This window comes from Astatotilapia calliptera, chromosome 1 (assembly GCF_900246225.1).
Source record: "Astatotilapia calliptera chromosome 1, fAstCal1.2, whole genome shotgun sequence".
Classification (NCBI taxonomy): domain Eukaryota; kingdom Metazoa; phylum Chordata; class Actinopteri; order Cichliformes; family Cichlidae; genus Astatotilapia; species Astatotilapia calliptera.
In genome coordinates, this window is record NC_039302.1 from 22,808,775 (window position 1) to 22,833,350 (window position 24,576).

The 24,576-nt window shown below is 42.3% G+C and overlaps 1 protein-coding gene across 7 annotated transcripts; it reads left to right on the top strand.

Moving 5' to 3' along the window:
* The first annotated feature begins 2,732 nt into the window (after window positions 1-2,732).
* Window positions 2,733-23,671, top strand: pax6b (paired box 6b). 7 transcript variants are annotated; one of them, XM_026170221.1, is made up of 14 exons: window positions 2,733-2,904; window positions 8,740-8,928; window positions 11,978-12,031; window positions 12,907-12,930; window positions 15,388-15,518; window positions 15,820-15,855; window positions 15,940-16,155; window positions 16,524-16,689; window positions 19,940-20,098; window positions 20,402-20,484; window positions 20,572-20,722; window positions 21,298-21,410; window positions 21,663-21,804; window positions 22,513-23,671. In XM_026170221.1, the coding sequence occupies exons 2-14, from the start codon at window positions 8,916-8,918 to the stop codon at window positions 22,596-22,598; spliced, it is 1,374 nt and encodes a 457-aa protein (XP_026026006.1). In that variant the 5' UTR covers window positions 2,733-2,904; window positions 8,740-8,915; the 3' UTR covers window positions 22,599-23,671. The 7 variants fall into 7 exon arrangements, with proteins under 7 accessions (XP_026026006.1, XP_026026014.1, XP_026026039.1 ...); XM_026170229.1 differs by lacking the exon at window positions 2,733-2,904 and adding an exon at window positions 8,375-8,523; XM_026170254.1 differs by lacking the exon at window positions 2,733-2,904 and adding an exon at window positions 11,624-11,697 and having other exon boundaries at window positions 8,620-8,928.
* Window positions 23,672-24,576: the final 905 nt, after the last annotated feature.

Genomic DNA, 24,576 nt, shown 5'->3' on the forward strand with positions numbered 1-24,576 from the left:
CTTAATGGCATTGAATCTTTCCGCTCCGTGCACTTTCAGATGCGATTGTAGATCGAAGTCAGACTTGTCACGTTGAGGCAAAGTGAATTCCTAACATCCAGGACGTGCCTGTCTACTCCGGACAAATTGCATCCAATCACCCCGGGGGAATTCGGCTAATGTCTCGATCCAGGGCCGGGGAGCATGGAGAGAAAACAAATCAAACTCTGCACACAGAGCGTGTAGGGCTTATTAAAACATTTCGCACAGGGGAAAGAAAGGACGAAACGAGGAATATGTGTCTGTACACGTGTATGCGTGCGTCGGCTGAGGGGGTGGGCTAATTATGATACATTATCTTTGGACATTGTAGTTTTTAATTGTAAATATCAGATGTGCAACCTAAACATTTTCACACTACATGCCAGCTGTTTGAGTGGCGGAGAGCGCATGAACTGGGCCTGGCTGTTTAATCACTTCAGCAGGTTCGAGTGGTTGACTAACTTTGGTCTTATTTAAACTCATGTGGGCCTAGCAAGATATTCGTGACGCTAAATACAAACAATATGCTCTAAAAAAATCCTAAGGCTAAATGCACACGAAAGATTCTAACAAATTCTCGTTTGAAGCAAGTTTAAACGCGAGGTTCAAATAGAACTTACCTCCTTATCTCCATTGCAATTAATCCTAATTTAGATGGATGAAATGCCCCCCCTTTGAACGCAGCATCAGCTCTGCGTGCACCCTCTGCTTTCTGGTAACGTGCTCGGTCCCCTGGACATTTTTCTCTGTCTGCTACAGCGACAGTAAACAATAAGCTCATGAGGCGTAGGCTATGGCAACATAATGTTCTGCATGGCTACAGAAGGGAGGTCGATCATTACACAATTTGTTTTAAATTTGATCAGTCACAAAGAGATTGGCATCTCCCTGGAAAGCCCGGGCAGGGTTGAGTTACTGTAGCTTAAATCCAGGTTTCACTCGTGTTATCCTTACAGACCCCTTCACGTCAGCATCTTCACTGTAGGCCGAAATAATGTCAGGTATTTAACTTTGGCTAGAGTGTCCGTGGTTGTTAAATATGCAGTATAGGCGGAAAGACTGGGATCGCATGCAAATGTGGGTCGATATTTGCTATCATAAATATTTGATTTGCAAAATTGTTTCCCTACTGACATAAAAATTCAGAAACTGACAGTATGATTTTAATGTGTGTGTGTGTGTGTGGGGGGGGGGGGGGGGGGACACAGAGAGAAAGAGGGGGAGAGGGAGAGAGAGAGAAAGGTTGGTTTGTGTAGCAGCGTGGTGACGGCAGAGGGAAAACCGGCTGGACAGATTTGCGTTTACGCCTGATCTGCTTCTGGAGAGCGGGGCTGTGTGGGAAGGGAAAGGGAGCACCTGGCTCGACCGCTGTATCCCATCTCGTTTTATTGACAGCCTGATAAGCAGGGACCAAGCCGTGCGGTTTCCAGCGCGGATGTCGAGCACCCTGCTGCGTTGCACAGTATCAAGGCCTCTTAATGGCTGTTCCTCTAAATAATGGCCCAAACACAGCCAGTCCTGACTGGCCCGTACCTGCGCTGCCCCGGTCTCTTCCTGAGAGACAAGCGGTGGCGCGGTTGCCCATTTACTCAGTCTTGTTCAAATTGACACAAACATCAGAGGTTGTGAAATAGGATTTGAGGCTTTTAGCCTGTCTTAGTAAAAGGGAAACTAAAGCCCCCATTATGAGTCACAGTGACAACTTTATAGGGCTGTAGAAATAAAAAGGTTTTAGCGCAGACTAAAACACTGGGATTGTCTACAAATATAAGTAATGTAATGACTCTTACAGCCGGAGTACGTCATAGGGAGCAGCCAGGGGGCATCTATAGACCCCGAGCGGGACTTTCCTGCATCCGTTCCCCCCACACCTGTTGCGCTCTGAGCATGCTCAGATTTAAGAACACAACAGTGTACTTGCTAATCTATTAATATTCATATGACCTATCTATGACCTAACACCAGCAACTGTTACAAGCAGTAACTGTTAATGGGGAATTTCAAAACTTGTTGTTAGGAAGATGCATTTTTGTTACTTATAGCCTGTACATTCGAAAGCTGGAACAAATATGTAAATAGCGCCAAGACTCTTCACAGTTTCAGTGTAAAACCGGATGCTCGCTCAATCTCAGCCAATCCTCTTTATTCTTAAAATCAACGGGAACACATCCGAGTCATAAAAAAAATTATTATTATTATTATTATTATTATTATTAATAATAATAATAATAATAATAATAATAATAATAATAATAATAATAATCATACAGTGCTTCGATCGGGTGATTTTGAGCGCAAACAGCTCAAACCTTTTAAACCATACGGCACGCTTCTTGCTGAAGTGCTCTCGAGCAAGTTTTCGGCTAAGTTCCATGAATAAATAAAACACGAACAGAAAGATAGAAATCAAACTTTGGATTGAAGATAAAGTGGATAACATTCACTAAGGTGATGATGTAAATAAAAATCAAATCAATTATCAATCGGGGAGCGAGCCCGCAGAGTGAATTGTTAGCTGTCCGCCCCTGCACACAGCCGACACACCGGGAAAGTAAACAGGCCGGTGTGCTCCACATGTTGGTTACCTTGCGCACTTCCCCATTCTGCGCTCAGCGTCCTGTCCAAGGCGTGACGTCGAGTCGTCGCTCCAGCCAATCACCGCCAACTTGAGGCTGATGCTGAAGGGAAAGTTGCTGGTAAGAGTCGCAGATTTTTCCCCCCTCTCACTGACATTTCAACTTCACGACGGATTCAAAGGTAGATAGATTTTCATCGGGACCTATAAGTTTCTGTTTCTGTGACACGGAGGAGAGATCCGGGGAGGGAAGAAGCGAGTTTATATGCACAGGATATCGGTCAGACGCCTCTGCTGCCTTTCTTCCGGTGAGTTTGGCTGGACTATAGCCTACTTTTAAATAGTCTCTTTTTAAAATTTAAATCTACTGTAACTTACACGATAAACCTCTGAGAATATTTACAGGGTATCCTTTCTGTATTTTTGTATTTTATTTCATTTTATTAAATCCTGAAAAAAAACGCAGTTAAAAGCATGCAGACTGATTTCAATTCGGGCGCACTGGGAAAGTTGGGAAAATTATTGGTTAAGTGTTTGCACGTTGCTTTGTGTATTACAGAGTAGGAAAACACCAAAACAAAGTGGAAAACAATAAGCCCAGTTCGTTTTTGTTTTTTGTTTGTTTTTTTGTCATCTATCGCACACGCGCACACAACGTGTAATTAGCGATCTTCACACAGGAATTAAGCGCTCGTCATTTCTTTTAAAAAGCGGCTATTATTGTGCGAGTTACGCCTGGAGGGGAATTCAGCCTATACATCAGGAATGTGTACAGTGAGATCCATTCATCTATGCACGATCTATAAGCGCAATGGAAACGTCGATGTCCATCACCGGAAGATTTGATTCTGTGGGCTTTTTCATCAACATGACACGTCTGTGACATTTTGGAGAAACAGCGCGATATTTTGGTTGAAATGCTGTGAGTTAACGTTTAAAGTCAGAGGTACTGTTAAAGAACTATAACACTTTAAAAAAAAAGTTGTGAAAGCAAATTGCAAGCACGTGCTTCAAATCTTCAAAAACAACGAAGTGAAGTGACACGCGCGCCTTGGTGGTTTTCAGATTGATTTTGTTCGGAGGGCCCGGACCTGCTGTTTATGTTTGAGGTTATTACCATTTAATTTCTTCACACACCCCCTCGTCTAATTACGAGCTTTCAGTTGCATTATTATTTACACCCCTCACACATGTACTCATTTCCACACAGTATCTGGAAGTCTTTGGAAGCCTCGGGTCAAGGTTCTTGTATGTTTGGCTGCAGCGTGTCTTCCTGTCACACTGGCCGATCAGCGCTGTGACACCATTAGCCCCGGTGTTTATCACAGCCCTCAGCCTTTTGCTGAGGGCTTTAGCCTTTTGTGGACTGTACACATTCTGGGAACTACACAAGAACACGCCGTAGTCTTCACTGTGTCCCCACAAACTTTACAAATTGTTAGGTGGGGTTAAACTACACAGGATAAACTAAATAAAAACAAAATTTACCTTAAACGATGTACAAAGCACTCCACACTGTGGAGGTGAATGTGACTAGAAAATGAAGCCATTAGATGAGCCACGAGGACGTTAACTGTAACAACATGCTTAAAAAAATAATAAAGAGCAGGGTTTGAGCGTGTTTGGCATCCCGACAGAGCAAGACGGGGGCCACCTTAGGAAGCTACATGCGGCTGCCCACTCCGTGATGGAGTTGCGTTTCTTTATGTTTACTCACTCTGATGAAAAATGAGTTGCCACTAATGGAGCTTCTGTTGCGGTACGCTCTCCACGTGCGCCACCACGCTTTCAAAACAGCAGATGGATAAATATCGGCGCAGAAGTCGAACAAGCAAGTGACTCTTTGATTATGGCTCATGAAAACAGAATAATACAATCGTAAACGCGCGGATGATTTATGCAAATAAACCGGCGACGTGCTCATGAGGAGAAATGTGACCGGTCGGCTCTGTCTGATGAATGACAGCTCAGAGCTTTGCAAGAATGCAGCTACACGTAAAAGTCGAAATTTTATACATCGGTGACAACAACAATAACAACAACAACAACAACAATAATAATAATAATAATAATAATTATTATTATTATTATTATTATTATTATCAACATTTACAATACTGCTTAAAAACACAAATGATAATCATTTAATTGAGAATTTCTATAATAATAAGATTATTTTAAAAAGAATAGTAGAACGTTTATAATAAAAGGTAAATTAAAGTACATTTGTTATATTCATAAATATTTCATTTATATTTATTTATAATAAATAACAAATTTATTGTATATAGAAAACTCATATTTATATAATTATTTGCTCACCAGTGAAAGTAGGTGTAATACAGTTCTGGGGCTTGTATGTGTACACCACTTAATATGTATTTAATTGTCTAAGAAAAAAAAATTCCCCTCCTATATTAGATACAATTTAAATACAGAAAATGAAGATGCACACCACACCAGGCTTTTTATTGTCTGAGTGAATCACCGTGTTTTCCAAGCGATTACTAACTCGAATCAATGCTGCAACAATATTTATAATAGAAAGCTCATATATATATATATATATACACACACACATATACATATGTACATGTATATATAATTTTTTTTCCTAAGGTGAGTAAACTGTGACCTCCAGTGGAGGTCATCACACAGTTGTCAATTTTAAATAAATAATAAATCAAAGCAGGCTTTTAGGTGTGGGGGTCGTGTCCAAATATAGTGTCAAGTTGTGAAGTGAAAATGAGTTAAAATACTCTATCTTTCCTTCACCAAAACAAGGTTTTGTTTTTTCAGCTAGCTCTCTCTTTTTCTTTTCTTTCTTTTATTGTATTTAAAAGTTTCTGCAGGGGTACGAATACCACACTGCCTCAGGGGAAAATAGCGACGAGATTAGGCTTTCCTTTCAAGGCCTGTGACATTAGTTGCTGCTAATCCGAATTGGGCTAATTGCTTTCCCAACATCACCCTTAAAGACTTTTACAGCAATGCAATCTACCTTATAAAAAGATAAATGTACACATAAGAAATGTATATATTCATAGAGAGGTGCCGTTGACCGACTTGGCATATCACTTAGGTTTCTGAATAAAAAAATAAAAAAATAATAAATAGATGAAAAACCAAAAAGAAATATCTTGAGAATGGAGACAACGAATTAGCTCTTGGAGCGGATTTACAGCTTAACCAAAGAAATCAATAACATGCTGGAGGTATTGTTTCCAAAGAAAACTACTTGACACACTCATCGGGGAATCCGTCTTTCTATGAAGGCAGGTTAGTGGTGTGAATTTTTGACAGCTGCAATCTGTGACAAGTGAGTAGCAATAACATTTGCACTACAAAGGTGCCTCACAAATACACTTATTCAAGCGTCTCACCAGAAAGAATTTAACATTTAGGCAAGATGTTGAATGTGTTTTCTCGCTCAGTACTGTTACACTGATTATGAGAAGATGACATTCTACTTTTGACAACTTCCCTGTCTTATTACTAGAAACCAGCAGCTGCTAAAAGTGGCACACATCCCGTGCACGCGCGGCTGACCGAGGCGTCCACGAGGACGCAAACTTTAGCGCAGAAAGTTTCACCTTGCGAGTATTCTTGCGTCAAAGAGTCAACAACCCACCATAGATTTTTTTTGTATTACACGTCGACTTTTAGTTTAATTCCTTTCAAATATCTTTTCTCAAATTAGCCACAACATAATCCATAAACCTGTGAACTTGAATTGCATTGATGTTTCATAATAACTGCTAATTGAAAGTTCCAACTTCGCCGTGTCCTTGATGTATTTTTTTACAGTAAATTATAACCAACACGAGGTCTCTCACTGCACAAACCCCTGTCAGGAGGGGCGACAGGGTTGGGTTGTGTGTGAGGGGGTGTTTGTGGTCTGATGCATTCTAATGGAGGGGTTCTTGACGTAAAAATGCTTGGGACCCCCCCTCCTCTCTTAACTGATATAAGCTGCGGCCATTCACGGTAGGCCTATAGGCTGAGCCACCAGTCTAAGTGAGTAGAAACAATGCAGGAAGGAGAAACAGATGAATGTGCTCGTTTAGTTTACGGGTTGTTTGATGAAGGAGTATTGGCCAAAGTGTTGTTCCTCACCGCGGGACCCTCAGTGACAGTTTGAGCCGGTCCTCTCAGCTCATTATCTCGCCGGCCCACTGAGGGCCCCATTCAAGCCGGGCAGTCCCTCTCCCCCTCCCCCCTGTCCCTTCTCTCTCTCTCTCTTCTCTCTCTCGCTCTCTCTCTCACCCTCTCTCTGGCAGCGTCGTTTGTCTACTCATTGAACCCGTAGTCAGGAATGCGATGGTTGTTAGGGAGCCCTCTTTCACCTCCGAAGTGTTTTATTGATGAGCTCGGACTTCTCCTACTTTTTCACATGTCAAAGAAAGTCAAGTGTAGGCCTCCACGACTTCATTTCACGGCCTCCCATCCCAATAAGAAGAAGAAGAAAAGGGAAAAGAAAACGCATTTCTCTCCCCCTCCCCCTGCTCATGTCTGTCCCTCTCCCGTCTCTCTCGCTCACTCTCTCCCTCTTTGCCCTTTCACGCACCCCCTTTTCTGCTTCTCCACTTTGGCTTCAGCATCCACACAAACCTCATTCTCTTCTCCTCGGTTTTCCTTTTTGGAATAAGCAACGGGGCTCCTCAGTGCCGAGACTGGTGCTGGCCAAAGCTGGGAGTGTACGCTCAAACACGGGCGCAGAGGGGGTTGATTTTGGGTGCGCTGAGGTGTGCGCTAATAGTCGGTCATTCAGCCGGCTCAGTTTGGGAGCGTGTGGCCATGGCTACGCACTCATTTGCTTTTACTTTATTTACGCGTGCTATTTGCTGTCAGGTCGCAGGAGTGACGTTGCCGTGCCTCGCAAATGTGTCCATAAAAAGCACCCGAGCCTGCCTAAAGGCCGGACTCTTTATGTACGGTGCTCTTGTTGACACGATGGGGGTGGTGGGGTGGGGTGGGCAGGGTGATACTCAAAAGAATCAACAAAAGCACGTGGTGGACATTTTTGGTTGCTTTGAGTGTGAGTGAAGGCCGGACAAGTGCAAAATGATTTTCAAAGTAAAACAACTTTCTTTTTCTTTTTTTGGTGGGGGTGATTAGATGATTTACTTTGGAGCTCAATCGCTGTGGTATAAGAGTTTAAAAGTGGTGGTTTTTCAAAGTAAAAGTTTTTAAACCTTCAAAGATGACTCCCAATTGCGGCACTTGCGCAGGTGCAACATCGCGCTACATTCAGTCCAGAAGGGAAAAAAGGGCGCTGAAAGTTTTACGCAGCGCGGATGTGCGTCTCTATAACGTTAATCGCATCTGTAGTGCATCGGCTGCTTCATAAAAGGCACGCTGCAGCTCTTTGTAATTTTAATTTGGTGTTACGAGCTCCAGCATTCCAAGTGTGCGCTGCTCCACTGCTAGTTTCCGTCCCCCCCACTACAACAGACACACACACCACCACCCACCGCCCACCCCCCTTGCGGCTCCAGCTAGCCTCAGGTTGGCGCTGAGCATGCCTGAGATTCCCTGTGCGGACCCAATTCAGCCTGGAAGACTAGAGCCTTCCGTCCAATGGGCATTTCCGAGGCACTTCCTTTGCAATAGGGCAATATTCAGCAAGTGAGCGCAGAGTATTTGCATGCGTGGGCTGATTAGTGGGTTGGGAAGACGCGACTCTCTCTTTCTCTCTCTCTCTCTTCCCCGCTTTCTCGCTCTCTCTCTCTCTCTTTCGCTTTGGCTCGGCCCCGTTTCCCGCTTTGGCTGTGGTGCAGGGGGAAGTGTTTATATGGGGGATGATGACAGAGGTCGGGTCGCGCTAATGGGCCAGTGAAGAGCGGCGGAGGGAGGCGAGGCGAGGCGCACACAGCAGACCAGGAACACATACATTAATACACTTGTTCCATCACCAATCAGCATAGGTGTGTTCATTCTCTTACCCCCACCTCCTCCTACCACCACTCACTCACTCACTCTCCCTCCCTCTTCCCCTCCTTCCGCTCTCTCTCTCTCTCTCTCTTCCCCATCTCTCTCTTCCCGACTCTCTCATTCGCTCTCTCACACGCCAGCGCGCATCCTCGCCAAACTCCGTGCGTCCTGACATCTGAGTTCACTGTCAATCTCTGTCTCCTTCGCAGGGATATCCCCTTTGTCTCCGCCGAAGACCACTGGAAACTAAATTTTTTTTCTCTTCGAAACTTCCCGGGAGAGAGCGATCCTGGTCGCCGCTTTTTTCTCCCCCTTCTCTCTTTCTTTGGTGTGGACAACTAGGCTGCAGCCCATAGTTTACCCAGGACTTTGATAACGACGCAGGATGCCCCAAAAAGGTGAGATCCTGACTAAAAGTTTGTCTTGTTGCTGTTAAATTATGCATTATTATTTGTGATAGCCTAAATTATTATTATTATTATTATTATTATTATTATTATTATATCGGGTTTATTCGCGGCTGTAAGTGGAGGGTCAGTGTGAGGTAGAGAGTGTTTTATCGTTTGGACTGTGCAGCCTGGACTCCCTCAAAAGTGCGAACAGCCTTTTAGCGTCTCTGTCGGTTTTATCTGCTCGATTTTTGGTTGTTGGGTTTAAGCCCACGGATAGCTTGCTGCTTATTTATGACAGCAAAGAGTAAAAAGTCACGTTGGGCCAGGACAGTGATCATCGTGGAGAATGGGGCGCAATGACCCGTTGAGGAAAGGTGTCAGATTGATTCATGCAGGCGAGTCACCCAAGCGCCTTCTTAAAAAAAAAAAGCCTTCATGAAGCACTTGCTGAGGAGGCCCGTGTTCAGCGTGTTTGTTTGTGTGCCGGGGATAACACAACTTTACTCCTTGTCTCTAATCTTCTCCGCTTTAATGACAGCGACTGAACTGCTTTTACATTTTAGCAGTCAAGCTGTGGAGTATTTTAAAATACTCAGATAAAGAGTCCTTGGCTGGCCTCAAATTTAAAAGTAAATGTCTCAAAAAAATTTAAAATTAATAAAAGACAAACCGAGAAACAAGCACAAATTGTTGATGCTTTGAAACTATTTTTTTAATCCACGTAAATAAGCAAAACCTATATTTTAGTGCAAAGCCTCTATTGTAATTTTAAATATAATTTTTAAAGAAAAAAATACATAAAATAATTAAAATAAAACTGCAATGAAAGAATAAATCACTGTAGCTTTCTATGTTAACTTACTCCTTTACTCTTAAATCAGATTAAGCTCTAATGCAATAAATGCTTTCTGTGACATGTGACTTTTTAAAAAAAAATTTAATTCGCCTTCATGTGCATATTTTGTCTGTTAGCCAACAGCAGGGCCACTGTAGTTCAGGCCTACATGTTCTCCTTCCTTGTATGAATGTTGTGAGCGCAGGATCCAGCGGTCAGAATAAGCATGTTGAATTAACACATTGTTGTTGCGGATTACTAAAGGGAAAGAAATGCAGATTAGATCGCAGTTAACCTCAGGAACAACAACGTTTGAGCTTTCGACCTTAAATAAATGATTAACCACTTGGACCTTACAGGGCTATAAGCTACTGGCAGCAGTGTATTTGCAGGCTGAAGCCGGTCTCTTTTTATTTTTATTGTTATTATTATTATTTCACGCACACATACAGAGATATTCACACCTGCTAAAACCGCCGTGACATTAAGTCGCGGCTAATAAAAATATGTAGTATTATTTACAAGTTTCCCGTGTCTTTAAGATCAGTGGGTAACTCGGCCTATGCGGGCCAGTGTGAAGGAATCTGAATTTGATTAATGACCGAGCAGGCTATTTGTTACAACATGAAAGAAAGCTACACAATCTGAACGTAACGGCGTCCCTACGTGCATCTCACCGACTAGCCCGAGACTAAACACAATCTGTTAGACGTCGACATTACAGGCCATTTTACTCTGCACACAACACAACTTTGCACGGAGAGAGAAAATGAAAACTTCAGACTTCTCCCTCCGTGGCCCCCTTTTTATCTGTTCCCCCATTCAGAAGCTTCTTTAATGCATTTGTCTTTTCCAATTGAGCGCCCTACTGCGCTGTTGTGTCTTTAAAACCGCTTTACAACCCGCACCAGCAGCACAAAATAACCACCAAATATTTATAACAAGAAATTACTTTTCCAAAAAAAAAAAAAAAATCTTGTTCTATAAAAGCAGGGCAAACAAAACCCCACATTCACGCACTAGCGGCGCAGGGGTCACGGTCGTGTGTGTGTGTGTGTGTGTGTGTGTGTGTGTGTGTGTGTGTGTGTGTGTGTGTGTGTGTGTGTGTGTGTCTGCGTGTGTGAAAAAGAGAGAGTGCATGTGTTTGTGTGTATGTGTGAATGGTCCCGGAGGGGGTGGATGCATGCCTCCGGCTCTTTGTATTAATCTGAACTTGTTGGTGTGTTTAGAGGGGAAGCTGCGTGTTTCTAGTCGTGGAGGCCGAGTTTTCGCCCCGGGTTTGAGGTATACGGAGGCAGAAAAGGGGGTGCATTGTTGGGAGTCCAGCAGGCTTTGTACACCAGCTTTGTACCCCCTCCTGGTGTGGACTTTTGCGGATCAGTGAGGCGAGGTAGACAGCGTGTGTCACTGTACAGTTTCCACGACAGACTCCGCAAGAGGAAGGCTATCAAGTTTTAAAAACTACACTAAAGCCTCTTGCTGGGACGATGAGGAGCTGATTTCTTTATAAGAACTAACAAGAAAAAAAATGGGGGGTGGGGGTGGGGGGGGGGGGGGGGGGGGGCACACCAGGACTATTTTTTTAAAGAGACAATGCTGTAAAGGAGTTACAGGCCCAATATCACATCATGGCTAGGCTGTTAGCTGAGATTTATTGTGACAGGTGCTTTCGGAAACAGGCCTAACAGAGACGTGAAAATAACGAAGATGAATGTTGTCCCGCGTCGATTTTAATTGATTTGTTTGGCACCAAAATTTAGGTTATCTGTAAAAGTAGGGCAAAAAAAAAAAATAAATCTGAAAATACAGTAAGTACATCAGTGTAGCTGTGGCTGTGCTAATGTGTTGTTTTGCTTTGTCCTATAGGGAGACATTAAGTAGTGAAAACGGCAGATGATTGACTAAATTGTTATAGCGTGGACAGTCAACTCTGTTTCCAGGCAAGTTTAATTAAAATACATACATACACTCAGGATGTTTTTATTTAAAAAACAAAACAAAATCATAATTATGGATCAGTAAATGTTTAAGAACCAGATCCGCAATTTAAAAAAAATAAAATTTAAATCGGACGACATGAGAAACTTTTTTTTTGTTGTTCAAAGAAATGTTGCAAATTATTTGACACCTTAAAACAATAATAATAATAGTAAAACAGATCTGTACACCAGTTTTCTGATTTGCTGCTAACCACTTTTGTTATTTCCTTGTGACGCTTAGAATACCACAACCAAGCCACGTGGGAGTCTGGCGTAGCTTCAATGATGCAGAACAGTAAGTTGTTTTCTATATATTTTATTTTGAAACTTTTGATTACAGCCGCAATGTGGTTGCATGGAAGCAACACCCACTGACATTTTTCTATTTATAATTTTATCTTTTATATTTATTTATTGCACTGCTTGTTAACATACATTTCAGAAACACTATTTTTTTAAATTTGATTTTTTTTTTAAAGAGGGCAGATGCATGTGCAGCCATACATTTTCAGGATTTTTTAAGAGCAGGGATGATAATATTTTTAAGTTATTTGATGGCGCTTTCATTGCTGTTATTTTATTATTATCTCCCTCCCAAATGATAGGTAGGCAAGTTATTATTGAACAAGTTAATCACACGTCGTCCTTCCTTCTCCAGGGAGAGAGAGAGAGAGAGAGAGAAGGGGGGATTAGAGGGGGGTGCTGGGTTGAGAGGGAGATTTTTGTTTCTGCTTGAGTTGGTATTAAATAATTGCACAGCCGTCTGCATTAGCGTTAGAGCTGGCTGCCAGGCTGCATACAAGATTAGCTGCGTAGAGAAGAGTCCTGCATGAAACATGAGGGAATAGCAATAATATCTTATGTAGATTAGTCCATATTCTTCACGGACAGACAGCATGAACTAGAAAGAAAATGCTCATATTATAACCGCAGGCCTCACTGTTAGGTGCAGGCTGAACTCAGAGAGGAAGATAAATATTAACAACCATATTGTCGTGGGTGCCAATCAAAAAAAAAAAAACCCAACCCAAAACATGGTAGATGAAGTTGCTTATAGGCCTCATGTGTTTAAAGTGGCCTCTTGCAGATGAATGATTTGTCTTGTTCCTGGTGTGTGTTGAAACCAAAAAGGATAAACATGAAACATTTTCTCTCTTGCTGCTGGACAAGAGGTGTATGACATCTGTGATGAAGGTGTGTGGAATAATTTTATTATATTATTCTCCATATACCTTGATGACGTGTCTGTGCTGTAACCTGTGCGCATTAGTCCAAGTATGTTTGAATCCAATGTTGGACCACGTGAGAGGTGGACTGTTTTATGTGTAGAGAGCTGTGATTCATAAGAAAGCGCTGCGGGGAAAAAAAACCCCAAAAACACGAGTGGCTTACTTTTGTTTTTCTCCTACTAGATTTTTTTTCTTACGTTAAATGGCACAGCAATGTGATTTCTTTCTTTTAATCTTATCAGTTGTCAGTTATAGAGATGACAGAGCCTTAACAAACCTGTGTACAATACCCACTGGATTGATGTTAATAGGATGCTCCCCTGGCTTGGCGTGTGATGTCTGGTGCGAATTGCCGAGGAGATATCATTGGGCCCGGCCCTTTGGGTTGTCTAAAGGTCGCGACGGCCTCGCTGGCTTTTGTGCTAATAACTCCTGGGTGTATATAGTGGGGAGCGTCCAAATTGACACCATATGTTTTCCTATTAGTCGACTTGCAATAGAATACAAGGCGCATAATCAGCGCCAGCGGGCGAGATCGACTCCGGGCACTTGAGGGAATTGTGCCATGATTAAGACTTAACCTTAGGAGAGTTTGATTTTTATGTGATGTCGTTATCTGACGGGTTTTATCGATCCGGAGGATTTATATGATGGTTATAAACCAGAGGTGACGGAGCAACCCTGGAGAACCCGCAGAGCAGGGCTGCTTAATGTGGGTAGGCCAATTTCAGCGTAAGAAGTCTATTAATTCCACTTAATCCTGGAATTACCAAAGAGCAGGAGGGGATGATAATGGATTTACTATCAATCAGATCCACGCAGGAAGATTATAACACATAGCGGCCAAAAGGGATATGTTGCTCAGTTAAACAGGTTTATTCTCACTCAAGTAGCTATAAACAGGCCCGATCCCCCTATTTTTAATTTTCTTTCTTTCTTTTGTGTCATCTATATAAAATAAAGTCCGCATTTAAAGCCAACTCCTATGGCACATTTCAGCAAGAAGACGCCAACCGATTCCACACAACAGGACTGCGGTGGCTGTGAGCATTTGTTGTCAAATACAAACAAGGGGGGGAAAAACTGCATGTCACTTTTAATATGTTAAGAATCCAGGCGCGCCCTCGTTTGTGTGACCGCGCGTAGCCCCTGGCCACCTTAAAAACGAAGTCTCCCTCGGAGGGTAAACGAGTAGCGTCCAATTTTGTCTGAGTGATATCCAAATGCAGACAGAAAGGGTCGTTTTATCATGCTACTATTTGTCGTGACGATGCGATTTTCAAAAGCAGAGCGGTGTCATAAAGTGACATGCCTGCCACAAGTGCTCCAACTGATCTTTTCAATTAGCCTCCCATGCATGATCCGAGGCGACTTCCGCCTATTTCCAGAAATTAAGCTCAAACTTGACGTGCAGCTAGCTTTATTTTAAAGACAAATGTCAGGCAGGCTCATCATATTTTCCCCCTCTTCTATATTTGGAGCTTATTTATTGCTAAGGAGCCTCTGCTCCCGGAGTCAATGTACCGGGCGGCAGCGCAGGGGAAGGGAGCGGAGAAACAGAGAGCAGCTCAGGCACTCCGGGGAGTCAGCTCTCCCTTTTGGCTTCAGGTTTGCGGGCTTTTTCTGTGCTTTAGAGCGATTCCATACAATAATTTAAGGATAATTTCTAAATATCACTAAATTTTTTAGACAATAAGCAAAAATAAAACCTCATATTTTAAAGCTAAAATCTTATTGTTTCCTTGTCTTTTTGATGCGTAATTATGGCATGTTTTTTTTTATTATAAAGGATTGTCATGGGAAGGATTTTAGCGATTTAATATCGTTTTTCCTACAAGATACTTTTGAATTGATGCTAATTTAACACATTATTGTAGTGGAGTGTTTATGGGATCGTCGGTGTGGCTGGTTATTGTTTTAAAGCACTGTTTGTGAGAGAGGTGCAGGTCTTGGTGATGGGAGTGGATAACGGTGCGGGTGTTTTAAAGCCCAAGTTTGCCGGTTTGCTACAGGATTGGATGAGTTTTTTCTGACCAGATCATCGACTGAGCTGTAAAATTACTATGAGGAAAAAATTCTATATTTTTTTTATTCGGTGTATGTCGTGCTGCTGTGGTTTGATCAATGTTTTTGCATGTGTTACTAAATAGCTGATGATGCGCCGAACCTCACAACAGCTTAAAAAAAGATTTCTGGAGTGCACTCCGGTTTAAGATATTTTTATAAAATCGTGTGAGAGTTTATTGTGAAACTTCTCTATTGCTGTGTGCTCTGCATCATATCACATTGCATCTATAACTCGATTATTCTGAACGCTTAAATCATTCTGCTCACCATTACTTGGAAGCCGTTAGCTTTATCATATATTTCAAGAGGAGCTGCGACATGATTTGATGACTCCGGTGCTTTTGTCTCCATGTAGGTCACAGTGGCGTAAACCAGCTTGGTGGTGTGTTTGTTAATGGCAGACCGCTGCCGGATTCCACCAGGCAGAAAATAGTTGAACTTGCTCACAGTGGTGCTCGACCTTGCGACATCTCCAGGATACTCCAGGTGACAATCCCACTCCTTTTTATGAACAGAAAACGCCTTCATAGAGACGTTGGTCTCAGTGAATACAAGGAAATTAATAATAATATCCAAAAGCAAAAATATTGAAAACAAACCGATTTGAATTTTCAATTAAAGCCAGGTTTCCAGTAGCAGTTCACGACCGCTTTAAGCCAGTAAAACCACTTATTACTTTGCAATTAAAGGAATGTTTTAAGGACAACAAACGGAAAAGTAATCTGCCTGCTGTTGTAAAGAATAAATGCCTAATATATCATTCAAGGCATATTTTCTGTATTTATAGACCCATGATGAAGTCCAAGTGCTGGACAGTGAAAAGGTGATAATTATTTGAGCCATCTTAGCAATTCCGTTCATAGTCGTAAATAATGTATGTGAATTGTGTCTTTTGTTTCCCGTCCAGGTATCCAACGGCTGTGTGAGCAAGATCCTTGGTAGATATTATGAAACAGGCTCCATAAGACCGAGAGCAATAGGCGGCAGCAAGCCCAGGGTCGCCACTCCAGAGGTGGTCGCGAAAATCGCGCAGTACAAGCGGGAGTGTCCGTCTATCTTTGCGTGGGAGATCCGTGACAGACTTCTGTCGGAGGGGATCTGCACCAACGACAATATACCCAGTGTAAGTGTATTGACTGTAAGTTGTGTGCATGATTTAATTTGCCACATGAAATGACTTTTTTCTCATGCACTGGAGGAAAAGGAGAAGGGCATCCAACCATTCAGTCTTATTAAGTGCACTGCGATTCAAAGCGTGGGGCACACATTACTGCGTATGTGATCAGCCAAACATACGCTCGGTTTTGATGGGGCTCGTTGTTCATTTGTGCGCTTTGCCAGAAACATCTTCCTGTACATATTTATTATGATTATAATGCTCGCGTTATGCGTGTAAGAACACGTGTTTTGCCCGCACGAGCAGAGACGTGCCGATGCTGCGCTCCATCCAATCCTAATCCAGACTTTTATCATATGTAATTTGTCATTCAGGTGTCATCAATAAACAGAGTCCTCCGCAACCTGGCTAGTGAAAAGCAACAGATGGGCGCAGATGGCATGTATGACAAGCTGAGAATGCTCAACGGTCAGACAGGAACTTGGGGGACCCGGCCCGGCTGGTACCCCGGAACATCAGTGCCAGGGCAGCCCAACCAAGGTGAGCCTCATTGTCATGCAGTAGCAATAAAGACACCTTGACGCACGCACAGTTGTGAGGTTCTCTACCAAAAAAGAAGTATACATCCGGGTGGTGTGCTGACACGCAGTAACATTTATGGTCACCCACAAAAGCATCTGATTTGAATTCAATGCATTAGGTTTAAAGTGAACTTAGTGAGGTCACCACAAGTTGCCATGTATGAATATGAATAGGTTTACGGCCTACTCTTCCGGTGATTCCGACCCGTGGCTGTTTGCAGGAAGGTATTGTATGGTCATGCTTTTGATGCTCTGAACAAGACTGAAAATGTAAAACTAGTCGATCAGAGGAAGCCATAGGCCATGCATGCATTCTGAATGTCTCCACTGTCCCAGACATGGATGTGCGTGACAGAAGCTTGTCCTTTCAGCAGAGGTGTCCATCCAACAGCCTGCATTTTCCTCCCCGATGGGGAGGCAGGGAGCCGGGGGAGAGCTGTGTGCGGCGATGTTAGCACAAAGGAATGCTTTTCCTTCACACGCAATGATTAGTTATGGGAACAGTCCTCACTACGTGTAATTGCTCATTAGAGAGGGCTTTGTCTCTCATTATGGCAACATGCAGGAGTGTGGAGATGGTGAGGCTGCTGTGGAAATGTTCCACTTCAGAGGGTTTCCTGACGGCCCACTGCAGGCCAAATACAGAGCAGCTTTTCTTATAAGAAACTACAACTTTGCAGGCAGGAGTTTGCGATCACGGTTTATTTGCACATGTAAAGCGGAAATGCAAGGGTTGGAATTAAGTCCGACAAGATTTAATAAATTAACTAAAAAAACAAAAACAAATTAGCATTTGTGTGACGGCAACTGGTCACGTGGGGCTGTCAACGAGCAGTAAAGCGGGAAAGATCATATTCATGGCTAAAATAATTCATTTAATGATGAAGCTATAACGGCTAATTTAAATAATAATAATAATAATAATAATAATAATAATAATAATAATTATTATTATTATTATTATTATTATTATTAGATGTAACTATTTAATGTTAGGTATTTAATTATAATAATGATCATCATTTTCATCTGTTGTATATATTGTTTTGCAACCTAGATTAAAAAAAAATCTCCAGAAATAAAACATATAATAATAATAACAATGATATAAAAATCTAAATATAACAAAGTTGTGTTTGATTAAGTATTTGGGTAAAACAGTTGTTTCAAGGGAACGAAAATATGTTTTCAATCAGACAGCCGAGTAAGCACATATAATGGCTACATGGAGAGTGACAGGGCCCCAAAAGAAGACAACTCTATCCAAAGAGAAACGAATAAAACTCCACACCGATGCTGTCTTTCATCTCTTTCTCATGCTCAGTCGCTGGCTATATGGCTCTAAATCCCGTCTATAGGATTTAGTCTCTCACTTTCTCTTTCAGTTTTAAGCGGTTTCTCAAGAGTGTTTTGATCCAGTCTCAGCAGCTGAAAGGTGCCGCAATTGGTTCGGTATCTCTTTTTTTTGCTGCTTTTCCGCCTCACTGGCTGAGACATCGTGATACTAAAGAATGAGTTTATTTCCCAGCGCTTTTATAAAGAAAACAAATCCCATCCTAGCGTCAGTGGGTCTGGCGCATGGATAATAGCTGCACATTCACTCCTTTTTATAGATTATCCGGAGTGAAGAAACAAATAGCGTGGATACAAACTATTGGCCTATAGAAGAATACTTTGGCTATTATGCAGCAATGGAAATTGTCAAGAAATGTGTCCCATCAGGTTTCCTTCACTGAACAAAAACGGACACATATAGACACACTAAATGTGTTTGGAGGCCTGCGTGATGCAGGGAGAATTTGCACGCAGCGGAACTATGAGGAAATGTGTAATTTGGTTTATTTTTCTATGAGGCAAACACGTGTTTTATTTTGTGCTATCGCTCTATAGTTCATAGAAACACATTAAGTAATTGGCTGATCTTATAATCCACGTAGGTGAACAGTTACTCGGCCTTTTTTGCACCTTTTCCCCAGTTTTGCAACAACCTGGAGTACAGGGCTCCAGCTGCTCGGCTCTGGGTTTTTTAGAACACAAATAAAATTTGCTCTGAAAAAGAAAATGCTGAAATGCCACTTCGTGGCCCCAGAGCGCCATCGTTGAGATATTACATAAACCTCTATCAACGCACCCGCTGCTTAATTTCGCATTAACTTCTTGGTGTGATAATGATGTCCAACAACAAGACAGACATTAGTCGATAAGCCTCGCCCTGCGAGTGAAGGGGCCTTCAGGCCCACCGCGGACAAACAGCAGCAGTGAATAGATTGGCCTTATTTTGGTTGTTCAGGGGGTTGCATGCTCTCTCCTCACTCATTTGTTTCCAATTGAAGACAGAAATCCTGACTGGCGTGTAGCTGGCCGGGGGACGTGATTAATGATGGTAGTGGATAAGGGTTAACACACTGGACTCAAAGCTCTGTTGACTGGGATCCTCGTGCGCACAATGCCAAAGTACTATAGCCTGTGTGCCTCCAGAGAGAGGGGATCCTTTTGTCATCTCCTCCAAAAGCTCCCCTCCACACACACACACACACCCACCCCCATCCCATCCCATCCCATCCCATATATTACACCCACCGAGGGCTCACTGCTCGTCCCTGGCTGTGTCCATAGTTTAATGGTTTCCCTTACTCCTGAAGGCATTGTATCATTCTGAAAAGCGTCTTCTTCTATTCAAAAGTTGGTGGTCACCTCAATGGCCATACCAACGCCCATATGGGAACGGCCATTGAGGCACTGCTCTGTCCTGGAGGAAAAAGGGAGGGGGTTTTGGAGCTGTGTAGAGAGTTTGGGTTTTAAATACATTTCATAGGCTCTGAAAAGAGGCTCAGCACATCTTGTCACATTTCTCTTAACCTTTTGAGAACACACGCCATTGTTGGGACACGATAAGTACGCGGAGCTTTCCCCTTAGCCAGCCTGTTTTTCCCACAATATTTTATCAACAGTTTAACCACGAAGCCGGTTTGATGTTGTTCCTTTTTCACGCAGCCAGTCGTCTGTAAAGTGGCAAACATTAGGAAGAAATTGCAATAATTCCTCCAATTTTGAAACAAATTAACCATGATGGGTGCTTTAATTAATGATGTACCACCGAGGTCTGTACAATTAGCGCTAGGCTGATACAACACGAGCCCCGATAATTAATTATTCAATTAAGCTTAAGTGAATGTATATTTCCATTAATTTCTCTCTCCTTTTTTTAGATGGCTGCCAACAACAGGACGGTGCAGGAGAAAACACAAACTCCATCAGCTCGAACGGGGAGGATTCAGAGGAGACACAGATGCGTCTGCAGCTCAAGAGGAAACTACAGAGAAATCGCACATCCTTCACACAGGAGCAAATCGAAGCACTGGAAAAAGGTCAAATATGCAGTGGATAATTTGTATAATTCGTTTTAAACACCCAGACTAATGTTTCATCGATAACACAATACAAACATTTTGGTTATTGTAAGCAAATTCAAAGAAAACGCAAACTGCGTGAGGGACTACATTTCTTCATTACACTGCGTTAAATAAGAAGCCTAATTAAAAACCTAATGTTTTGGATCCAGGGCGAAAGACACGCAATTGTTTCACTAATAGCTCTGAATAAAATTAACTGCCCTTGACCTAATCTTATATTTACTAACACTTATACCTGTGTGATTAATCCCACTGCAGAATTTGAAAGAACTCATTATCCAGATGTTTTCGCGCGAGAAAGACTAGCAGCGAAAATCGACCTGCCCGAGGCAAGAATACAAGTGAGTGATCGCAACTTTTATGAGCACGTTTAAAAGAGGTTTTAAACTTGAAGCTAAAATTATGCTTTTCCCATCCTTCATCTGCAGGTATGGTTCTCAAATAGGAGAGCAAAGTGGAGGCGAGAGGAGAAGCTGCGGAATCAGCGCCGGCAGGCCAATAACTCCTCAAGTCACATTCCCATCAGCAGCAGTTTCGGCACCAGCGTCTACCAGGCCATTCCACAGCCCACCACACCGGGTAGGTCAACCTAATCAGAGATATTACTTTGACCATATGCCCAGTAAGGTAAAATAATACTTAAATTTAATTTTTCAACTGAAATTATTAAAAGTGCAGTCCTACTTCACACACGCTGCACAAGCACACACTACTTTGTTAAAAAAAAAAATTAATGCATTAATACTGTGATGGGTTCCATAGGCTCAGTGGGTTGAATATTTACTAAACAGTATCATGCCACAACCTGCGGATTCATATAAAAAGGGCAAAGGAGGCCTCGGTGGCTGTGCGCTCTAGTTCGCATGAAGAAGCGCCGTTGCTTCCCTTTGATGGATGATTGAGCAAAACTTCTCAGCTGACTATCTGAGCAATTACCGAATCAGGCACGAGGGTACACCGGCAGAGCTGAAGCTCGTGAAGTCAATCACCTGAGGCTCTCGCTGTAGAGCTATCTGTCCGGGCCCATCAGCCTGTCAAATAAGGCGTCACCTTCCGCACGCACTGCTTAACGCTAATGAGATGACTTCTCTCACCGGAGCTCAGTGTGTGTGAGATTTCTGCGGTTTCAAGCGAGTTTTCATTTTCATCCACAGTGTCTTTCACCTCGGGGTCAATGCTGGGTAGACCTGACACCGCACTCACAAACACCTACAGTGCGCTGCCGCCGATGCCCAGCTTCACCATGGCAAACAATCTACCTATGCAAGTAAGTCAAATACTCTGCATACATTACATACGAGTGCTTAAATAAAATGAATTTAAAGCTGGGTTTTTACAGTGACTGGTGTGACTATAAGAGTGGCAAAAAAAAGTACAAAATTACATAGGCCTGCATACTGTAACTAAAGGATTCGTGAAATAATTTGATAGTGTTAAAAGCAGACAAACTAGATTACAGACTACTGAGCTGCAAATTATGGTTGGCTAAGCTAATGTAACATTCTCTCCTCATTTTTAGCCCAGCCAGACCTCCTCTTATTCCTGCATGCTGCCTACCAGTCCGCCTGTGAACGGGCGGAGCTACGAAACATACACGCCCCCTCATATGCAGGCACATATGAACAGCCAATCTATGACCACTTCTGGTACCACCTCAACAGGTAGGCAGAAAATTTCACTTTTTTAATTTTTTATTTTTAAAGCAGCCTGCTTGGGAGTTAAAAAAGCAAACACTGCACTCTTTGAAATATCTGCCACCTTTCCAGTAATCAGGGGATACTACAGAGTCATGTCTGATTCATGATCTGTCATCCCAAGTTTCCTTTTCCTTTGGTTTAAATGTCTGAGGATCTATATCTCTACATCGCACATCATTTTTCTCTCCGCAGTTGCATGAACGAGGCTCATTTCTTTGCCACTCTGGGCCATCATGTCAACCCCACTACTCCAGCCCATAGTTTAGTTCCACCCCATTAGGATGTTACTGAGAGCCATATATACCGGTTATAGTCATGAAGAGTTAATCATGCATAACCACATTTCCTCTGTGCTAAATTGCTAATTAATTTGATTCATTTGCTGTTGTATTCTCTCTGTTTAAATGCCATTGCCAAAGCCTCAATTTATCGAGCTTGCAAGCATTTTACCAAGCCACCACGTGCAGAGCTTTGTGACTCATTGCAGGCCCATGCTCATCTACCTATTTGCAAGCATTTAAAGCACAATGCTCTGTTAGTTAACTGTCGTACTAACCGTGCATGGTAAACCTGCTCATCTAATTTTAGCATTTAGACAGCTTTTTTTTTTTTTTTTAAACTTCCTTACGTGTTTCCAATCTGACATCAATCTTTCTCTCTTTGTCTTCACAGGACTCATCTCTCCTGGAGTGTCTGTCCCAGTCCAAGTCCCAGGAAGCGAGCCTGACATGTCTCAGTACTGGTCAAGACTACAGTAGAGAGAAGAGCTACTTCACCCTGTAACCACCCACTCCACCATCGCCCTCCGGCAGTGTTCCTCACACATACACGGCACAGGAGAGTAAAGAAGGCGAGAGAGGGTTGAAAGGAGGCAACAGACAGAAGAGGAGGGGAAAAAAAAGAGAGCTAAAGGGACTCTGGGAGAGCCTTTGGGACGTCTGGGCTTTGTTTTTCCAGTGGGACAGTGTGCTGTTATGTAGCTCTAGGCACATTCAAACGAGGACTTGGAAGAGTGAACAACGATGGAAAGATGGGGGGGGGGGGGGGGGGGGGGGCGGAATGGACCTCTGTAAAGTGCCCGGTGTTAAATTTATATGGAACAAAAACTTCTTATCTGTTTTTTTTTTTTTTCTATTTCCAACTTCAGTCATTGTTTCCTTTTGTTCTCTGGTGTGTTTGTAAATGGCCATTTGTATGTTAATATGAAAAACCAAGATCAAGTACTGATAGATGGACTGCTAGAAAAGCATGTTGGTCTTGCGTTTGTTTGAGAGAGGAGAACCTGAGAGATTCTGCCATGACTATCTTTTAATCTGCTTATATCAAGACGTTCTACCAGCCTTTGCATGGTCTCTGGACGCTGTTGCATATCATTAAAGACGAAAAGCTGGAGGGAAGACTCTTACTGTGTCAAAGAAAAAAACACAAAAGAAGCAACAACTATTTATTGGTCTTATTTCTTGCGAATGGATATTTTAGCAGAGGAAACTCAAACTCGATCCACCCACTGAGGCTGTGGTCTTGGCTCCTCTGACGTGAGCCTGCATTTGCTGGCTTATTAGACACGGATCACTATGAACAGCTTCAAGTGTGCAAAGAAGGTGCGACACGCAACCCAACTCGGACCCTTTTGCTTTGGTGGTTGGATTGACACTTGATTACCACGAAGAACGTTAAATGTGGAAAACACGGGTGCAAAAAAACCCTGTAGTCTGTAAATGGTAGACTGCATCTTCGATATAATCCAGTTTGTTTATGTCAAAATGTAAAGTACTTGTCTTCCCTAGAAATCTTCCAGAAAGATTTCACCAATAAAAGTTGATTTCATTTATCCCCCTCCCCCCCCAGAATATTCTATAAATGTTCCATGCATCATAAAATACATTTTCTTTAGGGTCAGGTACAATTTGTCTCTTAGGTATAGTTGTATTATAGTGTCCTATGGTCAAAAAAAAATGTGCAACTAGAAATATTTAATTCCTATAATTATGATTAAACATTGCTTGACAGAGTTTTAAACTTAAGTGTTTGGCAGTTGTTTACAAGTACATATCAGATTTAATCATTGTTGATTGTAAAACAGACCAAAGCCTTTGTATTTCATCTAGTACACAATGTTTTTTTAAAAAAAGATATTAGTCTTGTGTTGCAAAATTTTGTAAACACGTTCTGTTCAACTATATTGGCTTCGAGTTCGTAAGACTGCAGTCCAAACCCGCAGTCCTTATTTATAATTGAAGACCATGGGAGGGTTTTTCTAGCATCATCTGTCATGCTCTTTTGAGTTTTGCATTTTTATTTCAGTGTGTACGTAGAACATGGACACATACTGGGTTTACGTCTGAGCATTGCTTCTGAGATAAAACGTCTACACGCTGTCTCTTAAATATTTCAATTTAATTTTATTTAAAATGGAGCTTTCTAAATGTATTTTGTGAAAACTATAAAAAACATTTTGTACAGTAAAATTGTGTCTTAAAGAAAGCCTTTTTGCCTGGTTAATGCTGTGTCAGCTTTTACTGAGCAAGGAGAAACTCTGTTTTTTTTTTTTTTGCATCGTCGCTGCTAAAGTGAACAACTCTAACACGGGCCGGTGCCAGTGCGACAGCTTGTGGTGAACGTAACACGTTCGATTCCTTCCCAACAAAGGCGTCCAAAATAAAAAAAACACATTCCTGATGTGTGGGGCCGAACCAAGTCGACACAGACCACACAATGAGAAAGGTCAAGCAATTC

Coding starts and splice junctions, on each gene's coding strand:
- pax6b (XM_026170221.1), top strand. Junction 12,931..15,387: donor GTATGACATCTGTGATGAAG/GTGTGTGGAATA, acceptor GTCTCCATGTAG/GTCACAGTGGCGTAAACCAG. Junction 16,156..16,523: donor CCAACGACAATATACCCAGT/GTAAGTGTATTG, acceptor TTTGTCATTCAG/GTGTCATCAATAAACAGAGT.